General features: G+C 45.3%; 1 protein-coding gene across 3 annotated transcripts; it reads left to right on the plus strand.

Annotated features, from left to right (window-relative positions):
• Positions 1 to 887: 887 nt before the first annotated feature.
• SLC39A14 (solute carrier family 39 member 14) lies at positions 888 to 26,279 on the plus strand. Of its 3 annotated transcripts, XM_083184831.1 has the most exons (10): positions 888 to 1,016; positions 1,119 to 1,309; positions 2,480 to 2,703; positions 5,913 to 6,093; positions 12,763 to 12,932; positions 13,649 to 13,771; positions 14,114 to 14,290; positions 14,394 to 14,601; positions 15,456 to 15,640; positions 24,945 to 26,279. In XM_083184831.1, the coding sequence occupies exons 3-10, from the start codon at positions 2,488 to 2,490 to the stop codon at positions 25,089 to 25,091; spliced, it is 1,407 nt and encodes a 468-aa protein (XP_083040957.1). In that variant the 5' UTR covers positions 888 to 1,016; positions 1,119 to 1,309; positions 2,480 to 2,487; the 3' UTR covers positions 25,092 to 26,279. The 3 variants fall into 3 exon arrangements, with proteins under 3 accessions (XP_083040957.1, XP_083040958.1, XP_083040955.1); XM_083184832.1 differs by lacking the exons at positions 888 to 1,016; positions 12,763 to 12,932 and adding an exon at positions 10,880 to 11,049 and having other exon boundaries at positions 1,060 to 1,309; XM_083184829.1 differs by lacking the exon at positions 888 to 1,016 and having other exon boundaries at positions 1,066 to 1,309.
• Positions 26,280 to 26,574: the final 295 nt, after the last annotated feature.

A 26,574-nucleotide genomic window follows, 5' to 3' on the forward strand; every position in this document is an offset into this window, starting at 1 on the left:
AGAAGAGGAAAGGAAGGGGAGGCAGCGCTGCTGCCTGTTAGTCATTTGATTGACAGCTGACAGGCGCAGGGAGCAATGGGTAGGGGGCGGATCCGGACATGACATGTCATCCAGGCATTCACAGACAGCGCTACATGCCTCAGCACAAGTGTCCATGAGGAAGTGAGGAAGAGGGGGCAGGTCGCAGGAGGAGGACAGTGTGTGCGCGGTGCAGGGAGCTGCTCAGCCTCTCCATACTGCTGCCCGCTGTCAGACAGGTGCTGCGGGCGGTGTGCAGGATGCAGTGACAGTGAGGGCTGATGCAGCTTTAGCAGAGCAGGGAGGGAGACAGCGCCTTTTCATATGGCGCCTTCCTGCTTTGCAGGAGCTGCTGAGTGGGTAGCGCCGGCCCTGGTCTACAGTGTCAAGATAGGCAGTCAATATGTCGATATCAAAAAGTACCAGGTCGACACACAATGTCACCGATGACAAATTTGACATGTGCAAAAGGTTGACATGGAAAATGTCGACACTTGAAAAGGCCAACATTAGTTTTTCAGGGGTTTTTTGTGTTAACTTTTTGTCAATGTCAACCTTGTGCATGTCGACCTAATGACTGTATTTTCTAGTCACTGTCGACCTATCATCCAGTCTGTAATGTTGCACATCCATAACTTTGTTCTCTTTATTATACAATCACACAGCGTTAGCGACTGACTTGCAGTTCCGCAGCAGCAACTCTGTAATATGTATTAGCCCAGTGAGTCAGTGGTCACGTGATAGTCCCAGCCACATTCCTTCAAGGTTGCGGTGATATTAGCCTCCGCGCTACGTACATTGTGTCACGTGTTGCCAACTTAAGTCACAGAGCGGGGAGGGGCCTCTGTCAGGCACAGCGTTGTTCATTCAGTGCAGCGCGGGAGCTGTCACCGCGGTGTGACCACTAGATGGCCAGGAAGACGTTATGTCAGTGACTCCACTCTTCGGAGCCATATTGGGAAGCCCGGTCTATTACATTGAGCTGATAAAGGTCTCAGGTAAAATGGCGCCGCTGTAGCGTTAGTGCAGACGTGTCTCACACTTGGGTTTTTAGCTGCTGCTCAGGCCAGGGCAGTTACTGGCTGTGTGTCACACTACAGGTGAATTGGTCACGTCCCCACATGTATCAGTCCAACCCTTTTGGTTTACGCCACGGAAAGAGGCGCTGCCTAATCTGATGTGACGTCAGGGTTTAAAGAGCCAGCTCGCGGGGTCCACGTTGCTGACAGAGTCTGTGTGATGCTGCGGGAAGTCTGATATACACCGGAGAGTCAAAGCAGCTGCACGGAGGGTAAGTCCCGGCGCCTGTCACCTCCTGCGTTGGCTGCCAGGTCCCCTGACTGTCCTTCTCCCTGCACCGACTGTCTGGTCCCCTCACTGTCCTCCTCCCTGCGCTGACTGTCTGGTGGTCACCTCACTGACCCCCTCCTCCTGCGCTGCTGTTATCCTCCGGTATGTCCACCAGTGCTGCCCGTAGCTTGTTCAGTAGCGGAGGGCACTGGCTACACACACATAAATATGTCTGTATTCCTTCCAATATTTTTTTTTTTTTATAATGAAAACTCTGCAGTGTGACAGATGAGGCATCGCCTCCTTGACTGCAGGTCACTGTTTCTGTCATGTAATCTTCTAATATGTCCCTTATTGCACCCCCTGCACTGTCATCCACCGTTTTATTGTGCAACCATTCTCCTGGTCAGCCCCCCATATGCTGTTCACCCTCTGTCCCATCTATACACCCCCGTTCTGTTCACCATTCATTCTGTGGGTTCTTTTACCCATTTCCCCCCTGCACTGGTCACTTTCTCCATCCTGTGGGTTCTCTCCTCCCCTCTGCTGGTCACCCTCTGTCTGGTTGGAAATTAATACCCTGCGGCCCCCACATACGCGCTGGTCACCCTCTGTCTGGTGGGAATACCCCCTGCACTGGTCACCCTCTTTACGGTGGGTTCACCCCCCCCACCCGCGCTGGGCACCTTCTGTCCCGTGGGTTCCCCCACCCCCTGTGCTGGGCACCTTCTGTCCCATGGGTTCCCCCACAGCCTGCGCCGATCACCACACTGTGTGCTCTTCTTCCACTCTGTACTGCTGGCCATTCTCATGTGTCCATGCTGTGTGGATCTTCCTCATGAGCCCACTAGGATGGTCACACACTTGTGTGCGCTCCCCACATCTCATCCTGCTCTGTATGTGTGTCCTTCCCCACAGGGATTCCTCTCCTGATCCATCCCAGCCACCCTCTATTTGTCATGTCCAACCTGTGTCCCCACAACCTCCACCCCCCTGTAGTAATCTATCCCTTCTTGTACATCGCCCTCCTGCCTATTGCTCTCCTACAAACCATGTCACATTGTACTGTCGACGTGCTGCATGTTTATCCACCTCTACTGTCCCCAAGTTTACTGTCAATCTTTTTTTCCCTACCGCCCTCTAATGTTTGTTTTTCTCTTGTTTTCTTTAGGAAGCATTATGACTCCTATATGGTCTCTCCTAGTCTCCTTGCTGTTAGGAGTTTTACTACTGGCCGTCCCTGCTCCTGGGAGTGAGCTGAGTGCTGCTTTCTTCCTCCGTGATATCTTGAATAAGTATGGAGAGAACGAGACCCTCTCATTACAGCAGCTGCAGTCTCTATTGGGGCGTCTGGAAGCAGGAAGGGGGGTTAGTGAGCCTCGCAACATATCGCAGGTGAGTGCAGCAGTGGCAAGCAAATTAAAGCACAATAACATAAGTATAGTTGCATAATAGAAAACAATTAGTCTATACCAGGGTCATTGTGAGAGTAAATATATGATCCATTTACCTCCAGTGACCTTTACTTGCAGACTTCAGGCTGCTAAACACCATGCCTTTTTATTTCTTTGCAAGTTTCCCAGTTACAGAAATAATTTGTGTCCCCACACTTGCTCCTGTATAGAGTCGTGATGTTCCCAGTGTCGCTGGGATCTTTGCTTGGTCCATATGTAATTGTGTCAGTGCCCTGATTTCCAGGACTGGTTATATTCCCTGCACCCCTATGTCATCACTGTACCTTGGTTCATCTGCTTACTAGATCACTTATCTCCTGGTGCTATTTACTTGTTCATATTTCTGCTATTAATTATTAAACAACTCTGGGAAATTAAGGACACGTTGGATTTGTGATTAGTTAATGTTCAGTGTATTTCATACTTTAGCTGACGTTGAGTGCTGATGGGTAAAATAATACGGTATGTAATAATGGTATAGATGTCTGCAGCATTTAATGAATCTTCTATGCCTTAGGAAAACTTTAAAAGTAGCTGTTAGTTACTTCTACAGTAACAGTGACTGACAGTCTCTCTGGAAAGAATCAAAATACATTATACTGATTGTGCAATATAACCGAAATACAAGGAAAATGACATTTAAAGCAATAACCTTTTAACCCGTTTAGGGCCAACGCTGCTGTGGGAGATCCTCAAAATACTGTACCTGCTAAAAATGCCAGTGTTGCTCACAGCGACCGTTCTTTTTGGGTGCAATATTTAACTGGTGAAACAGGAGGGGGAAGAGTTTTGAGGTTTTCATTTTTCTTATTGGATTTTGGGATGCTAGATGTAATATACTGTGAGGCTTGAGTCCTAAGGAACTATTTGGATTTCTACTGTAAAAATGTCAGAGTATGAAAGGTTGCGTATTATTAATCCTGCTTTAGAGACTCTCCTGAGTCCAGACTCAGGGATATGTGTTACTATAGATTAGTAGGAGACCACATGTGAGCCAGTCTTGCTGCATCAGGTTCTCCTTCCAAAGGGATCATCCAGAAGTGTGGCCAAGCTGGGTGAGATCTGCCTGTATCTTGCTCTAGACAAGTTATCCAGTATCTCCTACCTCCATGTCAGTTTGTATCTACCCAGTTTGTTTAATCACTGTTGTTTCCAATTGTAAAGCGCAACGGAATATTCTGCGCTATGTAAGAAACTGTAAATAACCAGGTATCTTCTAGATGACTGCTGCCTGCTAGTGCAGCAGGCAAAGATTGTGCCATATGACGCGTCTGATGTCACTTTTGGCTGCAATACCTGCTAGCTTCCCTGCTATCTCTAGCTTCATAATATGAGGGCGACAGGGCACTTTGGCAAAGGCCATATAATCCAGGACCTATTGAAGCAGCCTCTTATGCTGCTTTCACACTGCAAAACCTGCTTTAGACCAGGTATTTAAAACTTATTTTAAAACGGGTCAGAGGAAGTTTACCCCCTTTCACACCGCATCTAAATACCTGGTCTAAAGCAGGTTTGCGGTGTGAAAGCGCTAGTGAAAACTGCTCACACTGCTCCCCTGTGCACTGTGGCCGGTCCAGGCAAGGGGGGGGGGGGGAGCGGCTGCCCGCGGGTCCTCCCGCAAAACTGATTAATTTATTGGGGGGGGGGGGTGGAGGCTGGGCAGCCTGCCCCCAATGAATCAATTTTTACAGAGGAGCCCCAGGGTCCCCACCAAGACTTTGTAGCCACGGAGGGGGCAGACCTGTGCCGCCCTGTGCACCCCCATTATCATCCCAGCAGTAGCCATGAGCCCCGGGAGCAGCCCTGGTGCGCTGCCTGCTGTAATAGCAGCACCCCAGCCGCACACATGCCCAGAGCCGCGGCAACCGTTACCATGTTGCTGATAGAAGACGTCCGGCCCGGTGTAGCTGCAGGAGGCGTTAGTAGTGTGGGAGGAGCATGAGCCTCGCTTCCTATCACCGCTCCCTGTGGGCTGTGCACAGGGACATGCCGGCTGCAGGACACTACGCGTCGCTGCTGGCACTGATGGTGCCCATACACGTTACAATTATTGTATACAAAATTGTATACAATATCGCATCTCATCCGATTTCGGTTTTGCGATGATATCAGATGAGATGAGATCTAGTACAAAAAGTATGTGCAGCACATACTTTTTGTACTAGATCTCATCTCATCTGATGTCATCGCAAAACCGAGATCGGATGAGATGCGATATTGTATACAATAATTGTAACGTGTATGGGCACCTTGACCGCTGGAAGCGAGGACTGAGGAGGGCGCCCGGCGGCGGCAGCTGCGGGGACTCGGCTCGGGAGGAATCACAGCATGGGCTGCGCTGTCTGTAAGCATCCACATCTGACAGCAGGGTGGTGCGCTGCCCAGGGGGGAGGGGGGGGGGGGGGTAGGAATCCCATTTCAGATCAGTTTTGTCACCAAAAAAAACGGGTCTGGAACGGGTAGGACCCTGCTTTTTTTACAGTTTCCCAAAAAATGTTTTTTTTGGGAACGGTAAAATCACTTTGCACCTTTCAGACCGCACACATTACCGTTTCCAAACGGTTAAAAATCGGCAAAATACCGTGTTTTTTTTTTTTTTTTTGTGGGGACTGAAAGGGGCATAAGGGCACTTTACATATTTCCTGTTTGTCTGCTTCAGGTTAGATCCCTGCTGCTGCTAGCCCCTCTCCTCATCCCGTGTATAGGAATCCTTTTCTAAGTTTTCTGGCTGTAGCATTGTACCTAGGTTACCTAACATGGGCCTCGGCATCCTCCTCTCCTGGTTGCTTTGTGTACAGGGGGGGGGGGGTTATTCTGGTTTACTCCTACTGGCAAATTCCTTCTTAGATGGACAAAACCATGTGCACTGCAGGTGGGGCAGATGTAACATGTGCAGAGAGAGTTAGATTTGGGTGGGGTTTTACTTCGAAGTGAGATCTATATTGCAGTGTAAAAATAAAGCAGTCAGTATTTTCCCTGCACATAAACAAAATAACTCACTCAAATCTAATTCTCTCTGCACAAGTTACATCTGCCCCCCTGCAGTGAACATGGTTTTGTCCATCTAAGAAGGAATTAGCAAGAAGGAGTAAACCAGAATAACCCCCAGGGAGCGATATTTGTATTAACCAGCGGTCTGTCCCCTTCCAGTGTCTCAGCGCTTCTGCTGTCTTTGCTGCGAACAACCTGACAGAAGACTCCACGGTGGGTGCTGAGGGTCTGCAGAATATCTGCCCATCCATCCTCCAGCACTTGGAAACACAGACGTGTCAAGAGGTCCCTGTCTTTAATAATGACACCAGCGCAGAGGGAAGACCCAGCAGTGGGGAAGGTAAGAGAGAAAAGACATAGCCATCTAATTGAGCGCTCCTTGGGGATTCATTTTAAATGTGGTCCAGCCAAGGACAACTAGATTCCGTACTTGGTATTAGTGTGTTATGACTTCTCTGCCCAGTTTATGATCATGTATTGATGTGTAGCAATTAGTCTGGCAGTAAGAGATCTGATTACTTGCCAAATTCCTCGACCAGTAAACCACAACTTAGGAGTGTTCATGTTCCCCATGATCCAACTCTCCGACATGTCTGGCTAACTTTTTTTTTTTTTTTTTGTTATGCCTTACGGTACTGGATGTGTTATTATGTCTATTTTATAGTCTGTTCACTTCACACAGGGGAAAAAGATAATATACATATGACATGTGTTACTTGGCTCTGTATTTTCAAGTCATTTAAAGTCCACTGCCCAAAGTCTATTGACACATCCATTATTGATTTTATTAACTATAGTTAAATATTACTTTTTATCAGGTTTTTCAATTTAAGCTCCAGGCACTGGAAGAACATGTACCCCTCTTCTCCCTATGAGCCCCCTCTCATGGGTCATTCCATGCCAAATCGTCACAAATTCCAACCCGACAGGCTCAGATTTTCATAAGATTCAGTAGGATGTAGACGAGAACGTTCATATGTACAGTTTTAGCCCTCAGTGATGCAACAGGGTTGCAAACATGACAAAACAATGTAAAATGTATGCTTGCAAGGCCAAATAAAAAACAAAAACATAACTTCTATTTGTTGTAGAACTTTCATGTTGGTTTTTGAAGCTGAGGTACCATAGCTTTCAAGTTCCAGATTGTAATATTAACCCTTACATTAAGTTCACAAGGTTCGACCTTGAATATCTAAGAAAGTGTATTAATTTTTGTGCATATAAAGTATGTTATACAATTAAATACAATCTCTGTTTTGCATAAACCTCTATTCGCAGCCTTGCATGTGGGGCCCGGCATCATCCGATGGTCTCCGACCATCGAATGATTTCTTAAGCGTTCGCAAATTTTAAGTCACTTTCTGGTGACTCCGATTTGTGGCACCCTGCTACATGTAAAGGACGGGCAGCTGACATCCGGTGACGTCAGCTGTTCACCCACGTCACGGTGCCATTTGCATGGGAGCACCCGTGAACAGTGGCAGTACGGTCGATGTAACGGTTAGCATTACTGCCTCACAGCACTAAGGTCATGGGTTCCATTCCCACCATAGCCCTAACTGTGCGGAGTTTGTATATTCTCCCCGTGCTTGCGTGGGTTTCCTCCGGGTACTCCGGTTTCCTCCCACAATCCAAAAATATACTGGTAGGCTAATTGGCTTCCCCCCCAAAAATAAATTAACCCTAGAATGTCTTTGTGTGCGTGGTAGGGAATATAGATTGTGAGCTCCACTGGGGCAGGGACTGATGTGACTAGTCAAATATTCGCTGTACAGCGCTGCGGACTATGTATGCGCTATATAAGAAACTGTTAATAAATGAACCGCTGGGCATTCCCATGGGTGCAACCCGTGCCGCCCGCCCGCATTGCTCCATGCAAACGGGCCGACGACTATGCAAGTCACCGCGTCCTTTCACATAAATGGTTATGCACAGAGGAAACGTGCGCGGGGGAGCATATACACCAGAATGACCTCCTAAGACTCCGTGCTGCAACCCATTTGATATTACAGGGCATAGCAGCAGAAGAAAACAATTAGGTGCTACCATGGATGAGTGAAATACTGCCACCATGTTAATGGTGAACAAATGATTTGTGATAAGTGTAGGAAATAAATTTAAATGGGTTTTGTAACTTCTGTGGACGGACGATGATGAAAGTGACACAAAAGTGGCAGCACACAGAGCTGAATCAGCTTTGGAGTAATGAAATTAAACTTTAAGCAGTAAACTGCAGTGATGAGGTCGGCAGGATTATGACTTTGTGACAGTAAGAAGTGGTGGAATAACCGTTCACATTTTTGCCCACTTCAGACAATAAAAGTCTTAATGTACTTGTCCACTTGCATCTTCTGGGTTCTCCATTCTGGGAATCTTCGAGACTGATAGGAGTGAATGGCAGGCTGGGCAGTTCTAGATCCTGTGCAGGGAGAGGTCTCCTCGGCACTATGAGCCTTCAGGCGAGGTAAGGGAAGGCTACAAATTGTTGTTCAGCTTTTCCTTCTCCGAAGTGCCATTGTTAAGACTTCAAGAATGTCTTCTCATAGTGCTACAATTGCTCCTCTCTCATTATAGCAGTCCTTTGGGGATGCTCTATCCAGATTGGAAGATCTCCAGAGGGAATCTTTTCATATTGATTTAGTATGTTCTTAGCATGGCCTTCATAGTGGGTGGCAGAAGATCTTAAAAGTTGCAGGGCCTGGGACAGACCTCTTTAATGGAGTGAAGCTGGCAGCGAGGGGCTCCGCTAATGCATCTGTGGCTTATACTGACCGCAAGTCCACTGGTACCGCAATCTGCACCACTGCTGGTAAACTGGCCAGGAGCAGATGCTTATTGGGACAGTTCCAGTGCCCAGCTACTTGGAAAGAGCGAGTTTTCCCCCATTCTGTGTCCTTCATTTCTACAAGCATAGTGACTTGGGGATTTCATAATAAGTACTCCAAAAACATCCGCCTACCCATTAGATCTTCTCTCCTGCAGTCCCACACACATCATAAATTCCCTTATATCCCGTCAGCCTCCAGAATGCTGTTCCTGTAATTTAAGGAATTTATCTGACCCAAATCCTTCTCAGTTTATTACCAGAGCTGCCATAATCCTGCATTCCCAATGTAAACTATTGTATGTAAATGCTGTATTGCAGCAACCTGGCTACTGAGAACAGGAGTTCTGGTCACTGCCTGATTATGCAGACTGCCCTGGCACAGCAAGGGCTCCACCCGTTACACTTTTTTACTGTTCCGTCACCCAGCATTAATGTGCAGCAAGAGCAGAGAACAGCACATCACAAATAGCACCCCAGTTTGTGGTGCGTGTAGTGTATATATTTAGCATGAGATGATGATGCAGGTTCTGGAATATTGTATGCTTTCAGTGACGTCTATATAAACAAAGTTTGTTCAAGTTGCATATAACAGACATATGCATAGCTACGTTACAGTGAAAACACGGGAAAATCCAAAAACGTTAGGTACAAAGGTGTAGATCATGGGTCTTCAAACTGTGGCCCTCCAGATGTTGTGAAACTACATGTTCCAACATGCATTGCCACGTTTTTTCCTATAAGAGCATGCCAAAACTGTCAGGGCGTGCTGGGACATGTAGTTCCACAACATCTGGAGGGCCGCAGTTTGAAGACCCATGGTGTAGATGCAAGCTAATCGGGTGTTTCAGCCACACGCCATGTTTTTGGAAGTATTCCACCTCCAGATGAAGCTGCAGGTTTCCCCTAAATACTGAGCATAGATCTCTTGTGTTCTAGAATTAAGCGTAATATGCAGTAACCATAGCAACTAACCAGCAAATAGGCTTTCATTGATCCAGAGCAAGTTGTACAATAAAACCAAATGTCTGCTCCCTAATCACTGCATGCTTGCCCTGAAACATGTGTTCTGCTTGTTAGCTGCATGATCAGTGGTCCGGAAACACTTGTACTGTACTTTGTCTTCAGGTTGGTTCAGTCTAATACAGTTTCAAGTTGAGTCTGTTCAGTTTCGAGTTGGACCAGAGGTATTATGGATATTGGATTTTGGCATTTGGAATATTTTCATAGCATAAAGGGAGATCCCGGGGATGGGACCCAGAGTCTAATCACAGAAAGCATGATTTCATATACACCTGATACTGTTCTAACCAGGGCCTAAAGGTAAATTTATACAATATTTGTAGTAATATTGTGCATTAAACAAAGCCAGTTTCCATCAGAAATCAATAGTGTCACTCTCTGTCTGCCTCACCTATTCTGTGCAATACACAGAATAGGTGAGGCGGACAGTAGCTGGAATACTGAACACTGAATACCCTTGAAGTGATTTATACAGGTAAAGCCCGATACCCTTGAAGTGATTTATACAGGTAAAGCCCGATCCCCTTCACGTAATACAGGTTGAGTCTCCCATATCCATATACAGACTATTCTATTTGAATAGTCTGTATATGGATATGGGAGACTCAACCTGTATTACGTGAAGGGGATCGGGCTTTACCTGTATAAATCACTTCAAGGGTATTCAGTGTTCAGTATTCCAGCTACTGTGGAACTACAAACCCCAGCATGTCCTGGCACAGATTTAACATGCACTGACTGTAAGACTGTGGTAGGGCATGCTGCAATGTTTAGTTCTATAGTAGTGATTTGGGCCGATTTCACCCATTTCCGACGGATTGGGACAAGAAATAACCCCAAATCGAATGCAACCTCTGACCCGGATCCCCCTCCCGGCGGCGGGGAACGGGTTGCATGCGATCCTGGGTGGCTTGTGGGGGGATCGAATGCCCATACACTGCTGTGATACATAGCAGTAGTACCGGTATGTGGCCAGTTCTAGATGTGACCATTGCAGCACACGTGTGTGTGAGTCCCGCTATGCCCCAACATGCATACTGTACTTTATATTTGTTTTTTACAAGGAAGAAATGCGTTAAAATGTAACTTTTTTAAATGTTGTTCTCTGATCGTTCATGTAAGAGCTGACCGATATTCATTTTATTTTTCATCACCTGGTGTGTAATATTATTAATATATATATATATATATTTTTTTTTTATTTTTTTTTTGTCCCTCCCCCTAAGTTGTTTAGATTTGAGCCTGTATGCATCCCTCACTGTGTGTTCTTGTCCCGCAGTCTGGGGTTATGGGTTCCTGGCAGTCACCGTGATCAACCTGTCCTCTCTCATGGGTGTCTTCTTTGCACCATGCGTAGAGAAACCCCTCTTCCGACGAATGCTTATCTATTTCATCGCCCTGTCCATTGGCACGCTGCTGTCAAATGCTCTGCTGCAGTTGATCCCAGAGGTGCAGTACCAGCTCACACCACAGAAGGAGCTCACGCTCTAAGTAACATCCACCTACAGTACACCGTAGACTTGCTGAGCACTTTCTATGGCACATTGTAACAACATCATTTACAATATAATACTTCAATAAAGTTCTCCTTTTTAACATCCCATATAAATGATTTGTTGGCCTTCATATGGTCATAAACACTCTCTTCACTCACATCTTTATAATGTATGAAATAGGCCCATAGTGCCCTCTTTATAAGAACATACTGACTACACAAAGCAGCCTCTGTTATGGCATAGTGCCTGCATGTGGCAATTTTCTCACCCTGCACATGTTGCACATTGGCAGTAATACGTACATTTCATAACTTGTAACTTTGTGGAGACTGACTTAATTCATTAGGATTTAATTACACTAGTATAAGGACATGTATTGTGTGCTCGGACAGTCTCAGAAGGGTCTCCTGCTTTCCCCATGTCCTTGATGAGCTGACAGAACTCTCCGTAATTCAGTATATTTGATACCAGCACCCAGTGGGAGAAGCCATTTTGCAGGACGAACCATTGCCTGTCCGTTTGCTATGGTAACCTCTGTTCCTGGTAAGCTGATTGGCTGGTTATTTGTTTAGGCTTATATGGCTGCCTTCATTGTGTGCTAGGTACGTTAATGTGTTCTTCTCAATCAGAATAAACTTGCTGCAGTGACCATCCTTTACATGTCTGTAACATGTACAGGAATATTTTCTTGTGGTAACTTATTAATCAACTATGCCAATTCAACTTTTTCTCTATTTCAGGGTGTCATTTCTGGCTGTGTTTCCTGCTGTGGTCAATGTGTGGTTGCAGCAGAATACACACCAGTTTGGGAAGCCATGTTGCTGAGGCATGGCTTCCTCTGATCAGAAGTATTATGTTGTAATCCTGTATTTAATGTAATGCTGAAATCCTCGTCTTGCTCCCGTGTTTGATGTTCTTGAGAATCATATACAGTGGAGATACTGTGGGAAATATACAACTCTACGCATTTACACTGAGCACTGAATCCATCCTGCAGTCTGTCACTTCACTGGGAACGTCATGGTGGTATGTCCCCCGGCCCTCTGTGATGTCATTGGTTCCTAGTGATTTCATAGGCCTGCAACATTGCTGCCCCCACTGATGGTAAAAAAAAACTTAGAGTGGGTGTCCATTTTACTGAACTTTGGAGAGTGATAAAATGGAGAAAGATAAATTCTCGGCCAATCGTCTCCTGTCTTTTTTTTTCAAACCCAGCCTGTAAGGGGCTGATTGGCTGGCACTTTATCATTCCCCCAAGGCTTAGTACATAGACCCCTTTATATGCTTGAGTGATAGTTCTTAAGGACTATATAAATATGAATCCAGCTGCGATGGTCATGAATACCAGTGGAATTATTACTAGATTACTGGGGGGGGGGGGGGGGGGGGAGTGGGGGAGAGAGATATAGTAGTGTACTGGAACCTATAGTGCTCAGTGTATATGTTATTGAGTTCTTAATGTGTTCACTTGATCAGTCTGATATTGGTGGAATCGGATCATTAATCAGCATTTTTATCTCTTCCCCCTCCCTCTGGTTTGGCCTCACCTGTATGTACCATTCTGTGTCTTGTGAAATAATTGTCTGTTTGTTCTGTGTCCCTCTGTAATACCCTTCCCCCTTCTCTCTCCTGTTTGTCTCTACCTCCCTCCTAATTCCCTTCTCAGTTTGGGGTTACGGCTTCCTCTGTGTCACCGTCATCTCTCTGTGCTCCCTCCTGGGGGCTGGCGTGGTTCCCTTCATGAAGAAAGCCTGTTACAAGCGTCTTCTCCTCTTCTTCATTGCTCTCGCCATTGGGACCCTTTATTCCAACGCTCTCTTTCAGCTCATCCCAGAGGTATGGGGTGGGGACCATCACCAAATCTGAGGCTGTGTGTGTGTTGTACAATATAGTAGTGAGTAGATATTTGGTGTGTGTGTGTGTCTATTGTATGAGGGCTTAGTCTCTTCACTTCTACGTAACACATTCTAAAACCGTGTTTGGCAACCTGCGGTTTCCCAGCTCTTCTGCTTGCAGGGTTTTATGGGACTTGTAGTTCCATATTATTTGGCTGGAGACCCACAGCTGCCCACATGTGTTAAAGATTAGAATCTTTTCTCCATATTTAAATAGATCACATAGTAAATAACTCTAATGCTAAGTACACACTAGAAGATCTATCTGCAGATCAGTTTATCTCATGATCTATCGCTCGTCAGATCGGGCAGAGTGTTCTCCCCCTCCCCGTACATACATTGCACAATCCCAACTGGGCCAGCCCCAATTACATGCACCAGCCCAGTTGAGCGTTAGTCAATGCCGGCTCCTAGTACAGGCGGCCGAGGGGATTGCCCATACAAACAGCATGATGATCCGCTATATTGGGCATCGGCTGTGTTTCTCAGCCAACGCAATGTGTCTGAATGATATCGTTCAAACATATTGCTGGTATACACTGGACGATGGTCATTCAGTTGAACAGCAGATATATCAGCCAGTGTGTACCCAGCATTAGTTTCTGGAGCCCTCGCTCCCCTCCAGGTTACTGACCCTCATTTCTCCCCATACCACAGGCCTTTGGCTTTAACCCACTGGAGGACTCGTACATCTCTACGTCTGCTGTGGTCTTTGGAGGTTTTTATCTTTTCTTTTTCACTGAAAAGATTCTGAAGATGCTTCTCAAACGAAAACATGAGGTAATCTCTCTGAGTAGTCAGCTTTGTTATCATTTTATCAGCGACATGGGACAGATTTTCATAGAATTATGGCAGCATCCAGTGATTAGCTTAGTTTGAGTAAACTGTGGAAAAGTTTGTTTAATGGGGAAATAGAACGGTGGCTATGAAATAGCAGCGCCTTTGCATTTAAAGCTGATTTCTGTTACACAAATTAGGAACCATTAGCTGTGCAGACTTGTATGTGTCATGTGCTCTAGCACCTGTCTGTATTACTGTAGTGATTGTGCCACTTAAGATTCATATGGTCGCCCTTCTATGTAACCTATAGTATGGGCAATTATTAATTTGCCTTCCCTCCAGCATGGCCACAGCCACTTCCCAGCGGGCGTCAGTAAACGTGATGCTGAAGAAGGGGTGACAGAAAAGCTGCAGAACGGAGATCTGGATCACATTATACCTCCGCCAGGTGGCAGCGAGTCTGACCTATGCCAACGGCTCAGTGATGAGAAGGCTGTTGTGGGCTCACTGGCTGTGCAGGTTAGTCCTACGTGCCCCATTCCTGCTTCTCAATATGCTAGTGCAATCTGGAATGTTTCCTTCTATATCACTAATGTCATTTCTCCTTTACCCCCAAACTCAGGATCTCCCCGGGCAGCAGAGCTCCTGTTATTGGCTGAAGGGGATCCATTACTCTGACATCGGAACTCTTGCCTGGATGATCACACTTAGTGATGGGCTCCATAATTTTATAGATGGGCTGGCCATTGGTGCCTCCTTCACAGTCTCTGTCTTCCAAGGAGTCAGCACATCCATTGCCATCTTGTGTGAGGAGTTTCCACATGAGCTCGGTATGGAGGCATCCTTCTGTCCCTTACATAATACTAAGTAACATTGCATTGGTTACTCACCTAATGCAAATAAAAACTCATGGTGCACTTGCTATTTTTCTGCTGAACACAAGGGGGCTCTTCCATATGCATACAGATGACCCTCTAGGGTCCCTTTGTAAAAAGTCTGTGAAAGAGGTGCCATGACTAAATATATTTTAAAAAAAATTGAATAGAAAACGTTCTGCTCCCTTTTATCAAGAAAACCTTTTGGTAATACTAGAAGAACAGACCTTCTGCTTCCTGTAGAGAAGGCAGTGTCTCCTGATCCCAGTGCTCATTGACGCCATCTCAACCCGCCTGCATCTGAGGCGTCACACCCCTGTTACATTACACAAAGGGCCAATAATCCACACTGTGAGTGTTGTCCTAAGACCGTGGTGGCACATGTGCTGTAGAAACCGTTAGATTTGCGTCCACCTCTGAATCGGGCGACAAGGCTAGTAACCATAAAGACTGGGCGGATATCTGAGTGTTTCACAGCCGTAGTCTATTTTGAAGTTTTGTTCTAATCAGGGCATTTCATTCACTGCTTTATACTTCTATAATAATACTTAATAATGGTATGGGGGGGGGGGGGAGATACTCTGAGATGCATATATTTTCTCTGTTGGGATGAGCACAGTGGCCATACATAAACCTCTATTATGGGTCCATGCATTTAACCCCATGTTATTTCATAGGTGTACATCAGTTTTCTATATAATATATGTGGCACAGCGATTTATGTCAGATGACCACAGATCCTGTAATTTCCTCCCTAGTGATCTGTAGTGTTTTCCAGGCAATAACCCTTTCCCCGTGTTCTGTTACAGGAGACTTTGTCATTCTGCTAAATGCCGGCATGAGCATTCCTCAGGCTCTCTTCTTTAACTTCCTGTCTGCCTGCTGCTGCTACCTCGGCCTGGCTTTCGGGATCCTTGCTGCCAGTCACTTCAGCTCTAATTGGATCTTCGGCTTAGCAGGAGGAATGTTCCTGTACATTGCACTTGCTGACATGGTGAGTAGGAACAAGGAATAGGCCGCAGCTTACCCCCCCCCCCCCCCCTTCTGTCCCGGCTGGCACCACAAGACAGGTTACATGGTGCTGGTGGAAGAATATGATATTTACTGGAGATATGATCTGTGAAATGGTTCTGCAGTTTGGCAGAACAAAGTCGGTCTAGGCAGCCTAGGGGAAATAAAATGGTGAGGGCAGTTATTATTAATAGGCCTGTTGCTGTGATGGATCTATCCACTATCCTGGCAAGGGGGCATTTAGATAAGTCTTCATATTTGTCTCTTGCACTAAAGCAATGTTTTATAGGTTTGTTTGTTTTTGGAGGGGGAGGGGGAGGGGTGGTGGTGGTGGTATTTGATTTGTTATTTTGCTATCTATAAACCATTTGCTCCGTTCAACTGGATTCTTATTTTAGGACCTGATGGCGTTTATGGATGCTGAAACAGCAACTAGAATTTTATTCTTTAGCCTCATCGTGCTAAATAGTAATACACAAAACCATTGCCTTAGTATCCATAGACATGCTTGTATACACCGGATACATACTACATTGACCTGAACCTGCTTGCATTATGTTCATGGCAGCTGCCACCGACTTGTAGCCAAGTGCCACAGGGAGTCAGGAAAAGTGTCGCTGACTTGCACAGTGTTTGGTGGTACTCTTGCTGCATCCGTCATAGTAAATGGAACTAATAAAGTTTGGTTTATTGACCACGTATATAAATTCTCCACACTGATCCCTAATATAGCCTAAGGGATTACATCTCCTGCATGGGAAACGCTTCCTTCTGGAATATCTGAGACCTGGCTCCTAATGCTTAATGCTGGTCTTACTAAGAAGAAACGCTTTCACCTATTCTAATCCTCAAACCCACCCCTGCCCCAGCCGTTATGGCTTCTCTGTGCAGAGTTACAAGATATTTCCACTGGTTATATAGAATTTGACAGCAGATACGAACCTCTTGGCCCATCTTGTCTGCATTATTTATTCCTTCGGTCCTCTCATCATTTAATCAAACTTTTTGACAAAATTCTGGCGCTTTATGTCCTGCCTTAGCCAATGTTGTGGCGCTCCCACTGCTTATGATCTCAATGGTACCCTGAAAATCTTGGCACAAATCTTAGCAAGCAGGTGGGCGTCTCTCTTGATACACCCGGAACAAGAACCTTAGGACTTTCTTTGTTGTCCTCCCTCCTGCCTGGGTCCTCTGCCTGCAGCATCCTAGAACTGCTCATTATCCAACAGTCTTTTGTTGCTTGGCAGTCTGGGACTATTCCAGCTGTCATATGCGCGCGCGCTCTCACTCACTCACTCACTCACTCACTCACTCTCTCCCCTAATAAACCGCTGTAGAACAACCCTAAGTTTCCCCTATAACACTTAATAAACACTTCTGGCCCTATACTTTTTTTATGTGGCTTACTGATTTGTTTTTGTCTGTAGTTCCTTAGGCCATTCTTTGGGAACATGTGGTCACAGCATGCCTTTTTACAGTTTTCTGTTAGAGAATGCTAAAACTGTGGCACAGGGCATGCTGGGACTTGTAGTTTAATAGCAGTTGGAGAGAAACAGGTTGGCCAGCCCTGCCTTAGGCTGTCGCTGCCTATGGCTGTTTCTAACCTGCAATTAAATGTAAGCCCAGGTCTAATACTTTACCTGAAATGCGGATGGATAAGACCCAATACAAGTGACCTTGCATAGTTAGGTTCTTACATAGGCCTGGTAGAAAGAAAAATGAAATACCCAACTTCTATTAAGGTATACTATAAGCCAGCTCTACATCATAATTATTATTTGACACTACCCCTAGGATACGTTGTGTATTGATACATTTAGACAATATATAATGAAGTAATTTGTGACGATCTTCTCTCCTTTGAGTCGGTTGCGTGGGTGTATTCAGTTGTGCGTCTAATTGTCGTCCTGTTTTATGGTAGGCAGCCACTAGCACTGGTTTTACTTATTTGGACCATACGTAATTTGATTTGGTCCTGGAATCACCTCTATAAGCGCTATATGAGCAATGTATGAATTAAGAGGGTCTGATGTAGGGGAATTGTTAATGGAGACAGATTTGCAGGTGCTCATTGTCAAGGAGCAGCAGCGAAGGCCAATAAGGTATAAGCATGCATGAAAAGGGACATAAAGGGGGTTGGGATCATTTTGGTCTACAGCATGATGGTCGACATGGACCTAGGTCGACAGGTCATTAGTTCGACAATGTTTAGGTCGACAGTCAAAAGGTCGACATGGGGTTTTTCACTTTTTTTTTTTTTTTACCTGAATGTCAACACAGTTGACATGGACACAGTTTAAAGTGCCCACTATGCATCGGGCACAGTGCCTTGCTGCACACTATTTTATTCTCCCACCACACCCTAGTGGGGTGTCGGCTCAAAAAAAGTGGAAAACCCCATGTCGACCTTTTGACTGTCGAAAATAATGACCTTTCGACCTAGAACCATGTCGACCTTTTCCTATGTCTACATAATGGTGTCGACCTAATGACTGTCGACCATCATGCTGTAGACCAAATGACCGCATCCCCATAAAGGATAGGGCAGACTGTGCAATCTTGCCACTGTATAAATCATTGGTACAGCCTTATGTAGAATACAGTGCGCGTTTCTGGTCACCACTCCATAAAAGACATCTTGGAACTTAAAAAGGTTCAGAGAAGAGCAACAAAATTGATAGTGTTCAAGTAGTTAGGAGGAAGGGCTAGCCAGGTTAGGTGTATTTACATTAGACAAAAAGGGACCTAATAGGATTTGGGCCCTTTTTACCTAACTCTGACGGGTCTGGCCAAGAAATCGGGTGAAAAGTGCCCAAATTGTACATGCTTAACCTGCGCTTTTGATGCACAGTCCTGTACACATCGGATCCGGAGATCGCAAGAGCTGCATATGATATTTTTAGGATTCTGCGTGACTTGCTCGAGGTATCCTCTGATAAGTGTATGGGGGCCGTAAGAGGAGATATGATTAATTTACAGTATACAATTATATTAAGGGTTGGTACAGAGAAAATCAGATATAAATCAAATAGTTTTGAAAAGGAGCAGAGCTCTCGGTTATTGTTATTATAAATGTTATCATCCAATATATTCTATACCACTGTACAGAAGATGTGATACGTACAGGGCATTATACCAATGACAGGATTTTAGGATTTACCGAAACATGACAATAGGATTAAGAGTTTACAGTCCAGAGGCAAAGTACTAGGCACAAGAGGTGAGGGAACATGTAATTTGTCAGTGAATGGTAACAAGTAGTGCGGTGTGAGTGAAGCACGTTTATAGGGTCAGTGACCAGTGTATGCTACTTCTATAGACCGGAGTTTGGGGAAGTATTTTAAAATGCTGGAAACCATAAGCCTCTGACATGAGACTTATACCAGGGAATAGATGCAGCATGTGCGTGTGACAGAAGTAGCCATTTCCAATGTTATTTATATCTAGCGTGAATGAGATGCTTCTTGTACATGCATATATTACACTAATTTATATATTACACTAATACATAGTCTATAGTGACCAAGCTGTCCTAAGGACTAAAACAGGAATTTGGTACTCTCCAATAATTCCATTTCTCCAAATCCATAGGGGATACTTCAGTTACTATGCTGGGGTATAGAGTGGTGGCTACAGGAGTTGGCACTTTAAGAGATTGAAGCACGGTGCAGGCTCCTCCTCCCTCCCCCCCCCCCCTGCCCCCGAGCGTGGTGCAGGCTCCTCCTCCCCCCTTCCCCCTGCCCCCGACCTCCTCCTTCGTAAACTGTGCCCGAGAGGGGAAAAAAGAGACCAGGGAATCTCAGACAGAGAGGGAAAGAGAAAATACAAAAATAACTAATAAAAAAAATAGTAACTGTGACAACATGATACAATTAATTTATAACTGATTCACTCAGCAACACTCCTACAGGCATGAACTGCATCGGGCGGGTGCTCAGTGTCCTCTATGGATTCGGAGAAATGGAATTATCGGAAGTATCAAATTCCTGTTTTCTCCTATAGGGGACACTGAAGTCACTACGCTGGGGATGTCTCAAAGCTACCTTCACAGGAGGGAAGGCGCTGGGAATTCTGTAAAACCGCTCCTACTAGTGGCAGAAAAGGCAAACGTGTCAAACCTATAAAACCTAATAAAGGTTTGAGAACCTGACCAAGTAACAGTCCTACACAATTGGGAAATGGATACACCCCTGGTCGCTGCCCAAGATGGACCCATGGAGCGTGTGGAATGAGCTGAAAAAGAGGCAGTGGAAAGTCTGGAGTAATGCGAGTATGCTTGCTTGATTGTCCAACAGATGCAGCGAGCCAAAGACTGTTTTGATGCTGGCCAAACTTTTTGGCAGCTTCATATAAGACAAAAAGAGCATCCGATTTCTTGTAGGTTGCGGTTCTATCAACATACACCCAGAGGGCATGGACTATGTCCAACACAGGCGATTTCCCAGACAGTGTAGGAACCACAATTGGCTGGTTGAGATGGTATGAAGATACAACCGTAGGTAGAAAATCCATCGTAGTCTGAAGTTCTGCCCTATCTGAGTGGAAGACCAGGTAGGGAGAGCGGCATGAGCGCGCTGAGGTCAGACACTCTCATAGCTGAAGCCAGTGCAAATAACTTTACAGTTTTCCATGCTAATAGACGTAAGACGTAAGTCAACAACATTAATTCAATAGCCACGCCGTCAGCGTAGATCCGGTAAGACTGGGTAGATGAACGGTTCCTGATACAGACTATCTTCTTGGAGAGAGGCACCAAAGACTGTCTACCAGAAAACCTAGGAGATCGGCATACCAGGCTCTCTGCGGCCAATCTGGTTCTACTAGTACGACTGACGCTGTGGTCTGTTTGATCCGTTTGAGAAGCCATGGAAGCATCAGAGGAAACTGGTAGATGAGATTTGAAAGTCCAAGTGGATAAAGATCACTGAAAATGTGAGTGTCTGTCTTTCTGCCCACTGCAGGAGTGTACTAACCTCAAGCATCACCCTGCGACTCCTAGTTCCCCCCCCCCCCCTGGTGGTTGATGTATGCCACTGCCGTGGCATTGATTGAATGCAAACTGCTCGACCTCTGAGGAGAGAATCTGCTTGGAGAAGGGTTAGGCAAATGTCTCTTATCTCCAAAATATTTATCGTCAGTCTGGGCTCTTGGTGAGACCAACATCCTCTAGGGGAGACCAACACCCCTGAAACTGGTGGTCGAGGACTATTGCCCCCCAGCCCCTGAGGATGGCATCGGTAGTGACTGTCATCCAATTCCACAAACCGAATGGGCAACTCTGTAACAGGTTTGATTCACCAATGTAGAGACAGCCGAGTCAGTGAGGACAGAGGCACCAGTCTGTGCAATGGAACCTGGGACCCTGACCTCTGGGCTAACGGGTCCAGTTGAAAAGTCAGAGTGTGAAATCAGCCAAATGAAAACTTCTCGCCGGAGGCCATGGTTTTACCTAAAAGCCATATGCAGAGGTGTACAGAAACCTAAAGAAGTCGAAGTACCCTCTTTGTGAAGTCTTGGAGGGAGAGATTTTTCTCCATTTCTGAACTGTCTAGAATCAAGGCCAGAAAGAGGAGTCTCTGAGATGGGTTGAGTCCCTGGATGGAGTCTTGATCAGTAGATCATCCCAATACAGGACAAATGTTATCGGAACTTGCATTCAATATCATTATTGGCATTTCTTTTTCGTACATAAAGGCTGAGCCATTAGGATAAAGTCTGAAATTGGAAGTATTGGTCCCGAATTGTAAACCTTTTGAGGTATTTTTTAAGTGCGATTTGTGAATAGGGACGTGAATAGGGACGTGTAAGTAAGCATCCCTGATCTCCAGCGAGATTAAGGATTCCGCTGGAAATGACTGATAGTATGGACTTCATACTGTATTGCGTTTTTGATTGGACAGATACAAGGTTCAAAGACTTTAAATGGAGAAGGGGACGTACCCTACTGTCTGGTTTAGGCACCACAAAAAGAGTGGAATAGAATCCTTATGTGCATTGTTCCTGAGGAATGGGAATTATGACCTTGGTGGACAAAAGCTGATTAAGCGCCTGATGGAGATTGTCCCTGTCTGCATCCACAGCAGGAAGACCAGTAGTGTAGAAACTCTGTGGAGTAAGGAAACAAACTCCAGTCTCTGCAAGACCCGAGCCAAACATTGTGGAAGTCTCGCAGTCGAGCTCCCACTCTGCGATCCCTCAGTCGGGACAGAAGGTTGTCATACCAGAAGCCTGTCGACAGACTTGGGATCCGTATAACGTGATCCTGAGGTGAAGATAATGGAACCTTTTACTTCTCCTCGAGAGTATGAACCCCTAGGTTTTCCTCTGAACTTTGAGGATCCCCTAAACGACCGAAACGACGGTCCGGGATAAGACTTTTTAGGTGGCGTGGTGGCCAATGGTAGAAAGGAAGATTTCACATCGGTGGCCTGTGAAATTAGTTTATCCAGCTACAAACCGAAGGGTAGAGCCTCTACAGCTTCTACCTGCCATGACTTCAACCATGGGGAGCGTCTGGCTTTAACCGCCAGAGCAGAAATCTTTTCACCTAAAACTGCCATGTCTTTCGAGGCTTACCTAAGTAAATGGCCAACCCACGAATATACTCTGCCAAACAAATAAGTTGCGAACGTAGCTTATTTTCTCTTCAACCTATGGAGAGTTCCTTGGCCCATTCTTCCATCGCTAAATCCACTGATTTAACTAAATCCCTAGCCCAAGAGGGCTCTGTGGGGTTAAAAGAGGCAAGATGGGTATGCAGAAACTCTGTACCTGCGTGATGCTGCCATTTCAGCATCCAGTGTGGATAACATACTCTGTCACACTAAGCAGCTCTGCAAAACTTATTGATTGATAAATTGACCCATCTGAGACTGCTTAGGCTAAAAGGGATAATATCCGGACTGCACCAGAGGAAAACAATTTCTCTCTGGCTAAATAATCTAACATTTTATATTTCGCTTATTACTTCCTTACCATAGGTGATCGGAACAAGAAAATTTGAATCCGAAACCTGGCTGATTTTATAATATTAGCCCTGATGGTCTGATCATTATTTGTTTCCTATCAAATTATCCTGTGGTTTATACTAACAGTTGAATATAAATGTATTCTATAATATTCAATACCTTTCAACTGTCCATCCTCAACGTTTGATGTTGTTTGTCTGTATGTCTAATAACATTTTTAATGGAATCATTAAAAGTTAAATTTTATTAAAAACCTTTTTGACATTTTAAGGAGTGCCCCCAAACAGAAGAGTACTTTTCTTCTTCACTTTTGATACTAGAGACACCCTCAGCAGATAGGGTGGGAGAGGCTTGTTCAGTGCTGTTCTGAGACTATAGGGCAGATGTACCCAAGAGATAAATGCAAGGGTGATAGGAGATGATTGGCTTGACGTTTATCTCTCCTTAACTGCCATGTTACAGGCTGTGTTTTGAAAAAAGTCAGTAAGGAGCTGATTGGCTGGATGTTAGTCTCTTTATCACCCTTGCATTTATCGCTTGTTAAGGCTTAATATTTCTGCCCTTTTGTAACCATTCTCACACAGGGTGATGCTCCTGACATGTTTTATAAACTGCTCTTTGCACTGAGTGCAAGAGAGAACTTTCGGAGAGGCTTTCGAGCTTGTACATCTGCCTGCCATGACAGAAACCAATCACACACACACACACACACACACACACACACACACACACACAGCGCTTTCTCACTGTAAATTACCTATATGAGAGGTAAATACAGAATACTCTTTTCCTTACTTTATAACAAGATGAAGAAGAGAAGAATGACAATAGGCAAAAAGGACTGGTATCCCCAAATTGTATCCCACCAAGTGCAGAGAAAACCTTTTTATTAGGTTACTCCTAACCAGCGTTAGTGACTCACTGCGACTGGGAGGTGGAAAACACGGTTTCTGTCCTGTAACGGTGGGTCCCGTTGAGGCGCAGAGACACTGGAGCTGCAGTGTGGGCAATGGCGCCTAATGCAGAGGTGGACATGGTAGGAAGAGACCCCGGGCCTTAGCTTCACCCCTTCTGCCTGCGCACGCTGTGTACAGCGGCACTTAAGCATGTCCCTCCCTCTAGATTGTAAGCTCCTTAGAACAGGGCCCTCTTCTCTTCTGTTCTCACAGCACTCTTCTTGCATTTCAATTACAGCTCTCTTATTCACCTACATCTATACCTGCATCTCACTCACTTCCCTATAACTCAGCTGTATTGTGTACCAAGATTTGTGCTTTAATTGTGCTCTGTTTTTGTTCTTCTGTCGCTGTTATGTCTAGATTGGTATACCTTGTACTGTTCTAATGTGTTCTATATGTACGGTGCTACTTGTGTCGCCTTATAAATAATAAATATTGTCTGAAGCCCCCTAAAGCTAGACCAGTGCGTTAAGCTGGTCTAGCAGTCACCCGGTGCATAGTGCACTTACCTGCTCCCTGGAGCCCCGGTGGGTGACTGGCCATGGATCCGCAATGACAGCCATATGCAGCTGCAGTGGGACCCCGATGGACTAACTGTCCTTGCTTTGAAGTGAAAAAAGAGCCCAGGCACAGGAATCCAACTCCCCTGGGCACTTTACTAAGACTGGGGTCAGAGGGGAGGATAGAGGGGGAGGAGCCTGCATCACTCTTCAATCTCTTAAAGTGCCGACTCTTCCAACCACCACTCTATCCCTCAGCGTAGTGACTTCAGTGTCCCCTATAGGATGATGGAGAAAAATTATTAATTGGCTAAATAAAGGAATCTTTCTACTTCTGGAGACTGGCTCAATAACTATTTACCAAGAACGGTCCTCCCATTCATTTCACAAGCCCAACCATCTGCCTGGAAGGACAAGCCTGCTCTATGCTGAGAGTACATGCAGTGAGTAGATTTCCTGCTAGGCAGGTGCATAGGGGGGTGGCACTTGCTGGGGCCTGCACTGCATGCTCACATCCATGAGAGCCCTGTTAAGATGATGGCCAGAGGATTGTTTTTGTTATGACCATTTTTCTTAATTTGGTAACTGGTCATGGAGGAAGGGGCAATGGTTAGTCTTTGTGCTGGTGAAGGGAGGAGGGAGGGTTGAGGCTGGTGTTACTTTGGCAGACCCCAAAATGGATGGGGCAATGGTATAAGAAGTGGGGCAGTTGAAAATGAAATGCAATGGAAGTGAAAGAAGAAATGTTCTGTAGCTCTGTCTCTTTGACTTAATCCGTAGCCTTGCTAACCTTAGAACGTTGAGGATTTTCTGTCCTTTTATGGTGTTTTAATGTCTTTATTTTATTTTCTTTGTGACAGTTCCCAGAGATGAATGAAGTCAGCAAGGAGGATGAGGAAGGTGGTCGACCCATGACTGCCTTTTTAATACAGAACGCTGGTCTTCTCACTGGTTTCACCATCATGCTGCTACTGACCACGTTCTCTGGCCAGATAAAGCTGGGATAGGTAAAGGAGCGCCTGGCAGTGGACTCCTCCATACAAGTTCTCGATCTTTCTTTAGAGATGAGATAATGGCACACTACCAATAAAGATCACTGGAGGCAGCATAGGACATCTGCGTAGGGGACTGCCGCGGTCTCCATCCTACAAACAAGCACCCCACAACATCCTAAAGCAGACATTCGTGCCCTCTATCCCGAAGCCATTGCTATGGCTAAGCATACAGCCATAATCTGGACATTTGTTGTGTAAGAAATGCCAGCCTGTTCTCTGATCTTGGAAGTAAGACTCTCCCTGGTTGTTGCGTGCTCTTGCCGAATGCTCTTTGTTTACAGAGCGCCTAGCAACCCTGAGGTCACCAGTAACTATGGCTGGCTCTCTCCTTTAAAAAAAAAAAAGACTCTGTTTACTGTATTTTGATGACTGACTGTTTTAAGAGAGTTTTATCTTATCATATTGATAAATGGATTATATTCCTCTAGAACAATGGACCAATCTGACCCAAAGTGGAGATTTCCCTGTAACATTACAGCCAGCGACTTCTCTGCTGCAGGAGCCGTGGGGATTGTTGTCGCCCATATTCTTCCGTTATGGCATCTGCCAGTATCACTCTGTTTCGCATTGATAAACTGACCAAGAGGCACCGGGTACTGGTGGGGCACCACCATGTGGCACTGACCTGATCACAACCAAATAGGGTTTCTTCTTTTATAACTTGAAGTAAGAATATACAGTACGTGAAGCTGGAAGCAAGGACATGCAGTGTTATACAACACAATAACTGCAATGCAATGTAGTAGTGCCTAGCCTACAGTAGCACATGCATAATCGTGAGAGACTGTCCAGCACTTGGGAGGATTTCTACACTGGTACATTGTGAGAGTGGACCGTGTGGTTGCTGACTGAAGGATATAGAGTACAGCCCTGAAATATGATCATGCTGTGCTAGTGTGTGTGGCTGAGGATGTTAGAACAACACAATGGACGGAAATGTTGATAAAAATGTAAAAAACTGATGCTAAAATGGAACAAAATTTAACTTTTTTTATTTTATTTATTGAGGCTTTTAATGGCATACAATAATTTTATTGTCCCTTGTTCCAAGCTGGCAGTGTAACGAATGCACAAATTGTAGCCATCTTCTTTTTCTGAAACTCCCCATCTCAGGTTCTGACAATAAACATTTAAAATGCAGATGCTTTGTGTGATTTATCTCTCCCCCCCCCCCCCCCCATGGAGCTTGAGAGTGTCTGCACGGACTGGCTGACATACAGTGGGACAATACTTCGCACCTGGAATGTAGTGAGGACTTTGTGGGCCCCATAGAAACAACTTGAAGGGGCCCCTGTCCCAATGCCTCTAGAGAAACACTTCTTAGTTGTTCCCCACAGTAGTGCTCTAGTTTATTTTGTGAGCCATAGTAGTGTGTTATTTCACATTATAGGTCTGCCACTATACATTATACCACACAGCACCCCCAATTCACAAT

This window comes from Crinia signifera, chromosome 4 (assembly GCF_055691185.1).
Source record: "Crinia signifera chromosome 4, ASM5569118v1, whole genome shotgun sequence".
Lineage (NCBI taxonomy): Eukaryota > Metazoa > Chordata > Amphibia > Anura > Myobatrachidae > Crinia > Crinia signifera.